General features: G+C 66.0%; 10 protein-coding genes across 10 annotated transcripts; 5 read left to right on the top strand and 5 right to left on the bottom strand.

The window, feature by feature from the left end:
* Positions 1-15: 15 nt before the first annotated feature.
* MICPUN_57275 (predicted protein) lies at positions 16-468 on the bottom strand (the record flags this gene model as incomplete). The annotated part of the gene is made up of 1 exon (XM_002500625.1): positions 16-468. One exon carries the CDS (start codon positions 466-468, stop codon positions 16-18), a length of 453 nt encoding a protein of 150 aa, XP_002500671.1.
* Positions 469-675: 207 nt separating this feature from the next.
* On the top strand, positions 676-1,286 carry MICPUN_57274 (predicted protein; the record flags this gene model as incomplete). The annotated part of the gene is made up of 1 exon (XM_002501057.1): positions 676-1,286. The coding sequence occupies one exon, from the start codon at positions 676-678 to the stop codon at positions 1,228-1,230; it is 555 nt and encodes a 184-aa protein (XP_002501103.1). The 3' UTR covers positions 1,231-1,286.
* An 18-nt stretch (positions 1,287-1,304) lies between these two features.
* Positions 1,305-2,634, bottom strand: GOX1 (glycolate oxidase; the record flags this gene model as incomplete). Its single annotated transcript, XM_002500624.1, has 2 exons — positions 1,305-2,398; positions 2,520-2,634. 2 exons carry the CDS (start codon positions 2,632-2,634, stop codon positions 1,305-1,307), a joined length of 1,209 nt encoding a protein of 402 aa, XP_002500670.1.
* Positions 2,635-2,919: 285 nt separating this feature from the next.
* MICPUN_57272 (Drug/Metabolite transporter superfamily) lies at positions 2,920-4,050 on the top strand. Its single transcript, XM_002501056.1, has one exon. It carries the CDS (start codon positions 2,959-2,961, stop codon positions 3,904-3,906), a length of 948 nt encoding a protein of 315 aa, XP_002501102.1. The 5' UTR covers positions 2,920-2,958; the 3' UTR covers positions 3,907-4,050.
* MICPUN_90342 (predicted protein) lies at positions 2,920-5,555 on the bottom strand. Its single transcript, XM_002500623.1, has 2 exons — positions 5,435-5,555; positions 2,920-4,853 (listed from the first exon to the last, which is right to left on the bottom strand). The coding sequence occupies exons 1-2, from the start codon at positions 5,515-5,517 to the stop codon at positions 4,139-4,141; spliced, it is 798 nt and encodes a 265-aa protein (XP_002500669.1). The 5' UTR covers positions 5,518-5,555; the 3' UTR covers positions 2,920-4,138.
* A 244-nt stretch (positions 5,556-5,799) lies between these two features.
* On the top strand, positions 5,800-7,005 carry MICPUN_67407 (predicted protein; the record flags this gene model as incomplete). Its single annotated transcript, XM_002501055.1, has 1 exon — positions 5,800-7,005. A coding segment is annotated over one exon (1,206 nt), but the record flags the coding sequence as incomplete, so codon positions are not given.
* Positions 7,006-7,234: 229 nt separating this feature from the next.
* MICPUN_79930 (predicted protein) lies at positions 7,235-8,128 on the bottom strand (the record flags this gene model as incomplete). Its single annotated transcript, XM_002500622.1, has 1 exon — positions 7,235-8,128. The coding sequence occupies one exon, from the start codon at positions 8,126-8,128 to the stop codon at positions 7,235-7,237; it is 894 nt and encodes a 297-aa protein (XP_002500668.1).
* A 318-nt stretch (positions 8,129-8,446) lies between these two features.
* Positions 8,447-9,028, top strand: MICPUN_57268 (predicted protein; the record flags this gene model as incomplete). The annotated part of the gene is made up of 1 exon (XM_002501054.1): positions 8,447-9,028. One exon carries the CDS (start codon positions 8,447-8,449, stop codon positions 9,026-9,028), a length of 582 nt encoding a protein of 193 aa, XP_002501100.1.
* A 163-nt stretch (positions 9,029-9,191) lies between these two features.
* On the bottom strand, positions 9,192-11,135 carry MICPUN_93776 (predicted protein; the record flags this gene model as incomplete). The annotated part of the gene is made up of 1 exon (XM_002500621.1): positions 9,192-11,135. The coding sequence occupies one exon, from the start codon at positions 11,133-11,135 to the stop codon at positions 9,192-9,194; it is 1,944 nt and encodes a 647-aa protein (XP_002500667.1).
* Positions 11,136-12,167: 1,032 nt separating this feature from the next.
* On the top strand, positions 12,168-13,627 carry MICPUN_52349 (predicted protein; the record flags this gene model as incomplete). Its single annotated transcript, XM_002501053.1, has 1 exon — positions 12,168-13,627. One exon carries the CDS (start codon positions 12,168-12,170, stop codon positions 13,518-13,520), a length of 1,353 nt encoding a protein of 450 aa, XP_002501099.1. The 3' UTR covers positions 13,521-13,627.
* Positions 13,628-13,714: the final 87 nt, after the last annotated feature.

The raw sequence follows: 13,714 nt of genomic DNA, 5'->3' as shown, positions 1-13,714 counted from the left end.
TCGGCGGGTCACCGATCAGGCGCGCTTGGACCTGGTGGATGCACTGCGCTGGACGCGCTTCACCTTGCGCTCCCTGGTCAGCGCGTCGTGGAGGAACGCGGCTCCCTCGAGCGCGTGCAAGAGCACAAACCCACCCGTGACGTCGGTCCCCAGGGCCTTGTAGTTGAAGACGGTGAACGCGAGGAGGAGGTCGACGACGCCGAGCACGAGGAAGAGCTTCTGGCGGAGGAAAGTCCCCTCGTCGTACACCACGGTGGTCAGCTTGGCGCCGGCGGTGGCGATCATGAAGAGCCCGAAGAGCTGCATCAGGAAGGCTGTGGACGAGGATCCGCCGAAGTGCGCCAGAAATTTGTCATCGCCGGGAATTGGGAGGGCGGTGCCGGTCGCGAAGACGTTGCGGGCGCCCATGAGGAGCACCGCAGCGTTGGTAGCGACGGAGATGACCTTGACGTGTTGGGGAGGAGACATGACGGAGATACAATGCGCAGGTTGAACTGAACCGGCGGCTGGCTGGCCCCGGCGAGCTCTAGGGTTAGTTGATATTTCGGGACCAGGCGTTTCTGACTCGGACAAACGACCGGCCAACGAAATTTTCCTACCCGCCCGCGCTGCCGCGCCGTGTGGAGCTCTTGAGCGCCAGAGTTTATCCACAGCCATCCGCGCGCGAGGGGCGGTATGCTGGCGGCATCCGTATCGCGACCCCGCGTCGTCCTCGGTGGGAGACGCGCGAGGACCAAGACGTCGGCGCCGTCGCGGTCCATCGTCAAGACCCGGGCGGCCGGCGCTGGGGACGGCGAGTCTGGCGGGCCGTCGCTGGTGCCCGCCGATGCGGCAGACGGTTTGCGACGGTACAGGGCGGTGCTCGGCCCTCTCTTCCTCGCGGGGGGGTTGCTTCACGTCCCGGACGTGTTCGGCGCCGGGCCGGTGTCCGCCGCGTGCGACGTGGGCTCCTTCGCGGAGCTCACGACGCCGCTCAAGGCGCTGACGCTGCTGTGGGCGGTGGGCGGTCCGATCACGGCGACCGGCCTGTTCTCGGGGACCTTCCTCGGCGACGTCGGCGTCACGGTCATCGCGAGCACGGAGATCGTCCTGGGGATCGATTTCCCGGATCTCATCGCGCCCGCGACGCTGCCCGCGCCCATCGTCGCGGCTCAGTGCGTCAACATCGCGTCCCTCGTGGCGCTGCGGCTGTGGGAGACGGCGGAGAAGAGGGCGAACGAACGACGATGAGTCCCGCGCGTGTCGTCGACGACGAAGAGTGTGACGTAACAACGAGTGCGTTCAAAGCGACTCCGCCGAGCGCGTCACAGCCTGGACCGCGGAGGCGTCTCCCCGACCACCTGCACCAACTCCCTGTTCCTCGCCGACCTCACGTCCCGGCACCCCGCCAGCGTCATCGCCGTCCGCAGCTCCTCCGTCAGCAGCTCCACCGCCTTGCCCACCCCGAGCTCCCCACCGCACGCTAAACCCCACGCGACGGGCCTCCCGACAGCTACCAAATCCGCGCCGAGCGCCAACGCCTTGAGCGCGTCCGTCCCCCGTCGCACCCCGCCGTCAAAGATCACGACGCACGTCGGCGCGCCCTCTTTAACCCCCTCTTTAACCCCGGCGACCACCTCGGGTAACGCGTCGAGAGTGGCCGGGGACCCGTCCAGCTGTCTCCCGCCGTGGTTGCTCACCCACACGCCGGCGACGCCCTCTTTCGCCGCTCGAGCCGCGTCGGCGTACGTGACGATCCCCTTGAGCACGAGCGGGAGGTGCGTGACGGATCGAAGCCATGCGAGGTGGTCCCACGTGAGGCTCGCGTCGCGTCCGCCGATGCGTCGCGCGATGGCGGACTGGGCGCGTTTGGCGTCCACCGCGGACTTGTCGGGTCCGGCTTGGTTTTGGTTTTGGTTTTGGTTTTTTTTGGCGTCGACGTTGGCCAGTTTCAGCCCAGCCTTGAGCTCGAACCTGTTCCGCACGTCCCGCTCGCGTCTGCCCAGCACGGGCGCATCCACCGTGATGCAAAGCGCGGTGGCTCCCGCGCTCTCCGCGCGTCGTATGAGTCGCGTCGTGGCTTCCCGATCCGACAGGACGTAGAGCTGAAACATGCGAGGCGCGTCGTCGCCGCCCGCCCGCCCGATCTCCTCGATGGCCGTGGTGGACTGCTGCGAGGCGCAGTACGGGATGGAGTGCGCGGCGCACGCGCGTGCGGCGGCGCACTCGCCGTCGGGGTGCGCCGCGCGCTGCATCGCGACGGGCGCGATGAGAAGCGGCGCGGCGAGGTTGCGCAGTCCGAGCGCCGGGACGTGCGTCGTCGTGTCCACGTCCGAGACGTCGACCATGCACCGCGGCCAGATGGTGACGCGGGAGAACGCGGCGCGGTTCGCTCGCAGCGTGGACTCGGTCTCGGCGCCTGAGTCGGTCGTTTTGGGGGATCGCGTTCAGTGGGAGGTCGGGCTCGTGGGGACGGACGTGTCGGGAGTATCGATAAGGATGGACGACGCGCATCCGGTCGAACGAGAGGGGCGGCGCACCTCCCGCGAAGTAGTCGAAGTCCTGGCGGTCCATCACGCGTTGTGCCGCGCGCTCCATGTCGTCAAGACACACAATCGCGTCGAGGTCGACCTTGCCCACCGCCTCCTTGGCCATGGCGCCTCTCGTGCACCAATCCGTTGTGCCGACAGTGCGTCGGTGGCGGGGTGCGAAGAGGCACGCCCGAATCGATATGCTGGTACAGAAGCAAGTTTTCGAGTTCGCACAGGCAAACAGTCTGCAGTTTCGCCACTTTTGATTTTTCCTTCCAAGCCCTCACAGCAGTCACAGAGCCTCAGGTTTCCAGCGATCGGACGGCTCCGGGTGGTCCACTCTCCGAGGCGTCTGCCGACAGGGACACCCGATCACTCTCACGACACGAGGGCGATCATTTGACAAGGAACTATTGGAGGGAAAAAGGACATCGGCCGCAGACGAACGATGGCGCCGCCCACCGTGGGCCTCGCGGAGAAGCTCTTCTGGATCCTCGCATACAGCGGCTGCAGCTCCACGATGCTGGTCATCAACAAGCTCGCCGTGGGCGCGCTCCCGTTGCCCACCGTGGTGTCCGGCGCGCAGCTGGCCGTGAGCGCCGCGGTCGTCGTCGTCATGCAAATGTTCGGCGCCAAGGTCATGGGCCCGATGGACCGAACGCGGGTGGTGCCGTTCGTCCTATACACCGCCATGTTCGCGGGCGGCCTCTTCGCGAACATGAAGGCCCTCCTGCTGACCAACGTCGGCGCGGTGATCGCCGCGAGGTCGTGCCTCCCCGTCATCGTGTGCATCATCGAATGGGCGTTCATGGGCAGATCGTTGCCGTCCGCGCGATCCACGCTCTCCCTCGCGGGCGTCGTCGGCTTTGCGGGACTCTACATCCGTTTCGACTCTGGCGTCGACGTCAACGGTACGAGCGGGTACGTCTGGCTCTTCATCTGGTGGATGCTCCTGGCGCTGCAGATGACGTACGGGAAGTGGATGACGGAGAAGATCGAGATGACGCAGTGGGAGCGCGTGTTCTACACCAACGCCTTCGCCATCCCGCCGACGATCCTTCTCTTCTTCTTCACGGGCGAGTTCAGCAACGTGAGCGACGTGGAGATGGGCGACGGCGCGTGGTTCTGGCTCATCGCGTCGTGCGTCATGGGCGTCGGAATCTCGTACAGCGGATGGAGGACCCGAAGCGTCATCACGGCCACCACGTTCACGCTCGTGGGCGTGCTGAACAAGATGGCGACCATCGCGTTCACGGTGATTGTCTGGCCCAACGACACCACGGCGGCGTCCATCCTCGCGCTCGTGTTTTGCATCCTGTTCGGGCTGCTGTACCAGGACGCGCCCAAACGGAAGGAGAGGCCGTCCATCGGCGGGCACAAGGCGACGATGTCGTGAGCCGGTGTCGGGGGGAGGGGGAGGATTGTTGGTCAATCGACGGCGCGGCCGAATTTTAACATTTTTTCAAACGTGTGATCAAACGCGAGAAACCGCCCGGTAGGCTCGGTTTGTCGAGAATGCGCTTCTCGCACTTTCATTCACAAATCTTCTCTTTTTTACCATCGTCTAAAGGTCGCGTCGCACCTGTCGCGCCGTATTTTCGTTCCCTCGTCTCCCCTCGCGACGCCGCTTAGGCATCCGGGTCCTCCTTGCCACCCCCGGGCTGTTCATCCGCCATGTCGCTGGTCCACAGCGTGAGGTTATCGCGGAGGAGCTGCATGATGAGGGTGGAATCCTTGTAGGACTCCTCGCCGAGGGTGTCCAGCTCCGCGATGGCCTCGTCGAAAGCCTTCTTGGCCATGTCGCACGCGCGCTCGGGCGCGTTGAGGATCTCGTAGTAAAACACGGAAAAGTTGAGCGCGAGGCCGAGGCGGATGGGGTGGGTGGGCGCGAGCTCGTTGGACGCGATGTTCTCAGCCTCCTTGTACGCCAGAAGCGTCTCCTCCGCCGCGTTCTTCCTCGCCTCCCCACCCTTAAACTCCGCGAGGTAACGGTAGTAGTCGCCCTTCATCTTCTTGTAAAAGACCTTCGACTCGCCCGCGCTGGACGTCTCCTCCAGGTGGTCCCTCAGCAGTTTCAGGATGCGGTCGCAGATGTCGCTGAGCTCCTTCTCCACGTTGCTCTTGTACTTCTGGATCAATCGAACCACGTCGGACTCCTTCGTGTACTTGGACTCCTCCTTCGTCTCGATGGAGGAGATGATGCGCCACGACGCGCGGCGAGCGCCGATGACGTTCTTGTAAGCGACGGAGAGGAGGTTGCGCTCCTCGACGGAGAGCTCGGCGTCCGCGCCGCCGGAGCCGCTCTCGGCAACCTTGCTCATGTACTCCATCATCTCGTCGTACCTGGGCGGTGGGGCGCGGGCGGAACGGGGAGGGGTCGCGTCAGTTTGGACGTCCAGAGATTTTGCCAATTTTAGGGTACCGCCAGTCCGGCGGGGAAGCCGAGGGGGCGGGCGCCGGGACGCGCGCGCGATCTGGCGCGGGACGTCGCGCGGTCGCGCCCGGACGCGCGCGAGCGCCTTTAACTGCACCCGGGAGACCGGATCCGCGGCGGATCACGGCCCCCGCGTCGCCTGCGCGTGGCGTGGCGCCGGGCGCGCCACGGGCGTCCCGATGACCACCTGGGCACGCCGAGGGACCCGGACAACGGGCGAAAAACTATATCCCGCGCGCGAGATCGGGTCCCGGATCGCGCCCCGCGGTGCGCGATGCGATCGGCGAGATCCCCCAAAAACGACGGGTGCGAGTCATCCGCGGTGTCTTTCCCGCGTAGGAGCGCGTCGGACGGCCGGGGGACGGGCGCGGCGCGCCCCGGGACCCCGACCCTCGCGCGCCAATCGCGCCCCAGCAGAGGCCACCGCGAGGATGCTTTTTGTAACTTTTGCCGAAAATGGTACGGGCAGGCGGGCGACCGGAAGGCGCACCTCTCGGCCTGCTCGGCGAGCTTGGCCTTGTACACGAGGTCGGCGCGGGAGAGGCCGGTGAGATCCTCGGTAAAGTTGTTCATCTTGCGGTCGCGAAGGACGGCGGGGGCGCACGAAGCCGGAACCTCGGCGCTGTTCGATCTGACGACCCTTCAGGTCGGTGAGTCAGCACAGCTTTCAAAGTCGGGGTGCCAATCGGTCGTTTTCCGGTTCGAGCGCGATCAAAAACTCGATCTTCGCGCCCGCACACGCGGGTCAGCCTCAAAATCAACAAACTTTTGAAAAGGCTCGATCTTCGGGGAGCCTGCCCGCGCACAACCACCAACACCTCATCCTCATCGACAGCGCATCTCCGAAAGATGGCCGACGAAGACCAACCGGAAGCCGGCGAGGTTCTCTTCTGCGGCATGACCGACTGGAAGCAGGTCGGCCGCGGCAAGACCGACGACGAGGACACCTTCCCCAACATCCTCGAGCCCACGCGGATCGCCACGCTCAAGGGCGTCAGCATCGCGAAAGTGTGCGGCGGCAGCGCGGCGACGCACTGCATGGCCATCGCCGCCGACGGTCGCGTGTTCACCTGGGGTAGAAACGAGACCGGCCAGCTCGGCCTCGGCGACGTGGACAACAGGGCGGCGCCCACCGAGGTCAAGGCGCTCGCGGGCATCAAGGTTGTCGACGGATCGTGCGGCAAATCGCACACCGTCGTGGTCACCGCCGACGGCAACGCGTACGCGTGGGGAAGCAACAAGCACGGCCAGCTCGGCGTCGGGAGCATCGCGAGGACCAAGCCCAAGGAGGACGATAACCGTCTCGTGCCCGTGCAGTGCTCGGTGAGCGCGTGCGTCGCCGTCGCGTGCGGCGCCGAGTTTTCCATGTGGATCTGCGGCGACGACGGCAAACTCCTCTCCGCTGGTTTACCCCAATACGGCCAGCTCGGCCACGGCACCGACGGCGAGTACAACATGGCGACGTCCAGCGTCAAGCTCGCGTACGAGGCGCAGCCCCAGCCGCTGCCCATCGCGGCTCTCGCCGGTCGCAAGATCACGAAGGTGGCGTCTGGTCACAACCACACAATCGCCGTCGACGACCAAGGCAAGTTCCACACGTGGGGATTCGGCGGGTACGGCCGACTCGGTCACAAGGTCCAGAAGGACGAGTGGACGCCGAAGATGGTCGAGATCCAGGGCGGGGACAGGAACTTGTGCCCGCCGGACTGCGTCGTCGCGGCGGGGCAGACCACGAGCTGGGTGACGGCGCTCATGGGTCAGATGTACTGCTTCGGCCGGCTCAAGACCACCGGCGACAACACCATGTACCCGGTGCCGTTCCTCGACCTGCAGGGGTGGAGGCTTCGGAGCGTGGCGTGCGGCGCCACCACCTACGCGGCGTGCGGCGAGGATCAGGCCATCACCTGGGGGCAAGGGGCGGGATGCGGCGAGCTGGGCTACGGCCCCGAGGGTCCCAAGAGCTCGGCCAACCCAAAGCTGGTGGAGTCGCTGGGCGGCAAGCACGTCATCCAGGTCGCGTGCGGCGTCGGCCACACGCTCTTCCTCATCAAGCCGTCCGACGCGGAGGGCCTGCCGGAGTGGGAGCCCCCCGCGGACGCGCCCCCCGCCGCCGCCCCCGGCGGTAAGAAGCGCACCAGCGCCGCGCCGAAGAAGGGCGCGCCAGCCGTGAAGAAAGGGAAGAAAAAGTGAGCGAGTCGACGTTGTGCCGACGCGACGTGCTTGATGAACAACACTGCGACTGTGATGATATTAACGATTGATGAACGCATCAGCGCGTCGGGAGGACGGATCAGTTGAACCCCACGAGCATGGGGACGCATCGCTCTCTCAGTCCAGCCGGCAGCCGCTTCTCGATCGCCTCCGTCACCTCCCCCGCCTTGTACCTCGCGCTGAAGTGAATCAGCAAAATTCGCTCATTCTCAAACGCATCCGCCGCCGCCGCCAACTCGTCTATGTGCGTGTGCCCGTACTCCCTCGCCCCCTCAACGTCCACGGCGTCGTCCACGAAGGTGCACTCGCAGATCAGCAGTTTGGCGCGCAGCGCGTCCCGGGCCACCGGGTGGTCCGATCGCGTCCACTCCCCCGACGCGTCGCCGGTGAACGCAACCTCCGGAACCTCGATCGAGTCCGTCACAACCGTCCCCGCGTCCCTCAGCGCCTTGATCTCTTGCCCACTCAGACCCGCGTACTCCTCTCGCAGCTTGCGTTTCGTGCCGTACACCACGTACCCTTGGCTCGCCACCGGGTGCGTCGTCGGGAACGGTCGGACGCAGTGAAGCTTGGACAGCACGTGCGTCTCGCCGGGTTCGATCGGCACGGCGACGTGCGGGAGCTCGGAGCCGTCCAGCGCCCTTAACGACGCGACGTACGCCTCGAACGCGTCCGCGCGTTGCGCGGGGAGTAAGACGGTGGGGGGCGGGAGGGAGAGGAGGGACCGCGTGGCGATGTAGTGCCCGGCGCCGCCCACGTGGTCCAGGTGCGTGTGCGAGAGGCACAGGGTGTCGGCGTAGACGCATCGCTGCGGGCACCTGCCGCTGTCGAACGCGATCTTGAGCTGCGGGAGGATGATGCACGTCTCCTGCCCGCCCACGCTGATGCCCTCGATCTTGTATCCCGCCAGCGTGTGCACCACGTACCGGTCCTTCCCTTTGCCGACGGGGGAGTCGTCGCTCGTCGACGTCATCGTCTCGCTCGCGACCCGGTCGGGTGACGGGAGCGGGGGCGTCGCGACGCTCCTGACTGGTGAGGTTCCGGTCGTCGCCGCGGCGGCTGCGACCCTGAGGGCACGTGGCACTGCCGGTCGGGCCCGCGCGGGGACTCGGGACGGAGCGCACGCGGCGTGCATCACACGCAGTGGGGTCCACCGCCCGAGGATATCCCTAAACAATTCACTTTTCGAGCCAATTTGTTCGACAAAACGCGGCGAGGACCAACGCCGGGCGCATTCCCGCCACACGCGAGGGTCGGCCGTGTCCAGGAATCCGAGGTAAAGGTCGCGAAGATGCCGGCGCCCGGCCGCATGGACGGGCACATGTCCAAGGCGTCGCGCGACCTGAGCAAGGGCATCGCCGTGAAGAGCAACGGCTTCAAGTACGGCGGTGGCAAAGACGAGGGATGGGGGACGGGCGGCGAGAAGGGCCGCCGCGTGGGGAAGGGAGGCGGGCGCAGAGACGTCGCGGCCAGAGCCAGGCTGAGAGAGATACTCGAGCGTAAGCGTGCCGCGGCGGAGGCGGGGGATGAAGCCGGGAAGACTGTCGGTAACAAGCGAAAGCGCGGCGGCGGCGGCGGCGGCGACGACCGGGATGCCCGCAACAAGGCACCCAGGCGCGAGGAGCCCAAACCCGCCGCCGTCGAACCCACCGAGGAGACACCGAATGGAGAGACGATGGATAACACGACGACGGAGGGTCCGGAGCGGTGGACGTGCGCCACGTGCGGCGGCGTCAAGTGCGGCAACGCCGCCAACTACCAGAGCCACGTGCTGTCGAAGAAGCACAAGGCGGCCGCGCAGCGAGAGCGGGGCCGCGCGACGCTCGCGGCGATGAAGGCGGCCCGGGCGGAAGCCGCGGCGGCGCGGGGGTGAGGCGGTCGACATCGGTGTAAGATTATCTTTATTTCAATCAAGGCGGTACGATAACGGTAGCGGCGAAAGGGTACCGGAACGTCGACGCTCGTCAACCGACTCCACCGCCGAAAAGAATCAAACTGAACAACTCGCGACCGAGTCCGCCGTCGAACGCGTTTACTTACGAGAGGCCGAGGACCTGCTCGGTCTCCATGTCCACGCCGATCTCGTAGTACGCCGGCCTCGTGGGCAGGCCCGGGATCGTGGGGAACGCGCCGACGAGGGGAACGATGAAACCCGCGCCCGCGCTGCATCGAACGTCGCCGATTGGAAGCGTGAAACCCGTCGGCGCGCCTTTCAGATCCGCGTCGTGGGAGAACGAGTACTGTGTCTTCGCCATGCAGATGGGTAGGGCGCCGAAGCCCTGCTCGGTGAACATGGCGATCTTCGCCTCCGCCTGCTCCGAGTAAGAGACCCCGTCCGCGCGGTACAGCTCCTTCGCGATGGTCTCGATCTTGTGCTTGATGCTCGTCTCGCCCTCGTACAGGAGTCTGAAGTTATCGGCGCCCGCGTTGGCCTCGCACGCCTTCGCGACAGCCTCGCCGAGCGCCGCCGCGCCCTTGCCGCCCTCCGCGTGGTGGGTGCACAGCACGCAGTCGTCCGCGCCGGCGACCATGGCGGCCTCCTTGATCACCGCGTGTTCCGCTTCGGTGTCGGTGGGGAACATGTTCATCGCGACGACGACGGGGACGCCAAACTTTTTGGTGTTCTCGATGTGTCTGGTGAGGTTCGCGACGCCCTTCTTGACGAGTTCGACGTCTTCGTTGGTGTACTCGTGCGGCAGGGGCTTGCCCGGGGACACCGCGGGCCCGCCGCCGTGGAGCTTGAGGGCCCTGACGGTGGCGACGATGACGGCGCAGTGGGGCTTCATGCCGCTGCTCCTGCACTTCAGGTTCATGAACTTCTCCAGGCCGATGTCCGCGCCGAATCCAGCCTCGGTGAGGACGTACCCGCCGGCGCCCACCATCGCGCGACCGATCTGGTCGGCGATGATGGATGAGTTGCCGGACGCGATGTTGGCGAAAGGACCCGCGTGCACGAGCACCGGGGTCCCCTCGAGGGTCTGCATCAGCGTCGGCTTGATGGCGTCCTTCATGAGCGCCACGAGCGCACCCGTGATCCCGAGGTCGTCCGCGGTCACGGGTTCGCCCTTCATGTCGGGCGCGACGACCATCGCGCCGAGCCTTCGCTCCATGTCGGCCAAGGAGGTGGTCATGGCGAGCACCGCCATGATCTCGGACGCGACGGTGATGTCGAAACCCGTCTCCCGCGTGTACCCCTTCTCCGTGGGGTTCTGCCCGACGGTGATCTTGCGGAGGAACCTGTCGTTCATGTCCACGACGCGGCGCCACGAGATCTTCTCGCGGTCGATGTCCAGGCGTGCGAACGCGGCGCGCTCCTCCGCGGTGAGTTGGTCGGGATCGGTCTTGTCGATGCCGAGCTTTCGAAGCCTCTTGAGCATGGACGCGGCGAAGACGCGGGTTCCGTCCTTCTTCCGCGGGCAGAGGCGGTCGTACAGCGCCTCGTCCTTTTGGGTGAGCTCGTGGAACACCCTCGCGTCGATGGCGGCGGCGAGGAGGTTGTTCGCGGCGCCGATGGCGTGGATGTCGCCGGTGAGGTGGAGGTTCATCTCCTCCATCGGGATGACCTGCGAGTATCCACCGCCCGCGGCGCCGCCCTTGATGCCGAAGGTGGGGCCCATCGAGGGCTGGCGGATGCACGCGACGCAGTTCTTCTCGAGGTGCGCGCCCATGGCCTGCGCCAGGCCGATGGTGGTGGTGGACTTGCCCTCGCCGAGCGGCGTGGGGTTGATGCCCGCGACGACGACGTAGTAGCCCTCGCCGCGCTCCGCCTTGAGCTTCTCGCTCACCTTCTCCGACACCTTGGCCTTGTAGTGGCCGTAAGGCTCGTAGTCAGCCTCGGTGAGGCCGCACGCCGCGGCGACCGTGCGGATGGGCACCACCGTCGCCGCCTGCGCCACGTCGATGTCAGCGGGCACCGGGGACTTGAGCTCGGCGAGCTTGCGGATGGACTCGCGCCTCGCGGCGACGACGGCGTCCGCCATCGCTCTTCCTATTCGTCGGAGCGCGATTGGTCTCGGATGGGGGTGGGGTTTCCCTGCGAGCGGGAACTGGCCACGCGCGCGCGTATGGGAGCTTCGGCCGCGAAGCGCGTGATCTTTCCGATTGCGGATAAACGGGTGCCGCTTGTGCCGAGGACGGTCTATGAGAAACGGTCGAAATTTCGTCCCAAACTGGTTCGCGCGGCCAACGAAATTCGGGTGAGCGATGAGTCATCAATCACGCAGTCACGTGATGTCGTGACAGTTATTTTGACGAACTTTCAACGACGCGTTCGGGTCACAACGACGCGCCCGTGTCCACGCGCGCATCCTCGCTCGGCTAATATCCGTCACCAAACGCGCGCATCCTCGCTCGCCTGATAGTGTTATCCATCACCAAACGCGCGCACCATGACAGAGACCAGGTTTTGGGTCAACCGAGACTACGGCCCCGGGAAGGGATGCTGGTCACTCGTCGCTTGGGGCGACGATGACTGGGGGTGGGCGATCCCGCTCTACCTCTGCATCGTCTTCGGCGCAGCCTTCACGGGAGGATACCTGAACCTCGCCGGCAAGAGGCTCCTGGGTCTCTTCCTCGTCGCCGCGGGGCTCTTCCTCGGCCTCATGTTCCTCGGCTTAGGCCATTGCGCCGAGGAAAGCTCCGGCTGGGACATCGGCTGGTGGTCCAACTGGGCTCTCATCCTGTTCGTCTGCCTCTGCGCCTGGTTCCTCCGCGCGCAGCGAGACGCCGCGCTCGCACCGGGCGGATGGGCGTCCGCGCTGATCTACCGCAAGGTCGCGTCGCCCTCCGCCGCCGCCTGGGCCCGCGCCGAGCTCTTCGCCGTCGGCCCCGTCAACGAGCTCCTCACGGCGACAATCGGCGAGGTCGCGGTGTGGACGGCGCTGGTGGCGTGGCTGGTCATCGCGTTCGTCGAGCGATACGACAACCTGACCGACGATCCCCCGACCGAGAACTCGGGATACGAGACGTTCTTCGGGAACAAGACCCGCGCCTTGGGCAGGGCGTTCGTGCAGATGGCGCTCCGGTGCCTCTGCCTCGCCGTCCTCTCCCCGAGCCGCAACGCGGCCATCCCGCAGCTCTTCGGCATCCCGATGGATCGGGCGATGAAGCACCACAAGAGAATCGGCAGGCTGTTCTACGCGTTCGTGTGCCTCCACGTCGTCTGCATGCTCGCGGGCGGCACGGAGAAGGGCCCGGTCACGTGGTCCAAACAGTTCAACCTCAACGAGCACAACCTCTGGCCGGGCGTAGTGGCGTTTGCCGCGTGGACCGGTCAGTACGTCACGTCGCTGCCGTGGTTCCGCAGACACCACTTCGAGCACTTCTACTTCCTCCACCTCAACTTCATGTTCGTCGGCAACATGTTCACGATATTCCACAACCGCTGGAGGGCAGTCGTCTGGGTCATTCCTGCGTTTGCCTTCTTCTGGCTCGACTTTGGCGTCCGCTGGTACACTAAGATGTGCAAGAAGGCGTCCATCGTCGAGTACGAGATCGTGGACGAGAATTTGGTCAAGCTGGTGGTGCGGCGCGAGGGTTTCCCCGGCGCCGCGTTCGATTTTCACCCCGGCTCCTACATCTGGCTCTCCGTGGACGTCCCCGCGGACAAACGCTCGGAGTACATGCGCGACGACATCATCGGCCCTCCCGCGTTCCCAGTCAACGTCCCGTCGTGGGTCTGGTTCCACCCCATCACCGTGTCGTCCTTCGACCCCGAGACGTCCCACCTCACGCTGTTCATCAAGCGCTTCGCCGGCGCCGACCTCCGCGGCGACGGCCTCGACGAGTGGAGCGGCCAGCTGGTGCACACCATGAAAGCCGTCCGCGACGCGAAGATGAAACTCGTGGACGTTCGAGTGCACGTCGGCGGGCCCCACGGTAACCTGCAGGTCGACCCGGCGCTGTGCGATCACGTCGTTCTATGCGCGGGCGGCATCGGCGTCACCCCGATGGCGGCCATCCTCGAGGATCGCGTGCGAGGCGCCAAGTCCGGCGCGATCAAATCCGGCTCGAAGACGACGCTTGTGTGGACCACTCGCTCACCCGCCGAGGTCGCCGCGTTCTCCTACCTGTTCGCAGCCATCGCCGAGCTCGACGAGAAAACCAGGTCTTTATTCGACGTTCGCATCCACCTCACCGGCGGCGCGAAAGCTGACCCGGAGACGGCCACGCGTTCAGCCAATTCAGTCGTCACGATGGCGACTGGCCGCCCCGACTTTGACGCCGTCGTCGCCGGCTGCGTCGCCGAGGGTAAGGCGAATAAGGTGGGCGTCTACGTGTGCGGCCCCGAGGCGCTGAGCGACGCCGCGGAGGCAGCGGCGCTTCGTCGCGGGTGCCTCGTGCACCGCGAGACGTTCGAGTTCTGAGCGCCGACGCCGCCTCCGCGACCGCGACCGCGTCGAGACGTTACAAACAAAACACCAACCGAGCAGCTGATGAGACGAGCCCTCTTGTAACGAAAAGAATTTGTGAGATCGTCGTGACACTCGAGCCCCGCGCTCTACCGCGCGCGCGCCCCGCGCGGCGAGAGACCCGCCTGGCCCTCGGGCTTCGTGGACAC

Source organism: Micromonas commoda, chromosome 3 (assembly GCF_000090985.2).
Source record: "Micromonas commoda chromosome 3, complete sequence".
Taxonomy (NCBI): Eukaryota; Viridiplantae; Chlorophyta; class Mamiellophyceae; order Mamiellales; family Mamiellaceae; genus Micromonas; species Micromonas commoda.
Note: the sequence above shows the minus strand (reverse complement) of the source record. Positions and strands in the feature narration are given on the sequence as shown.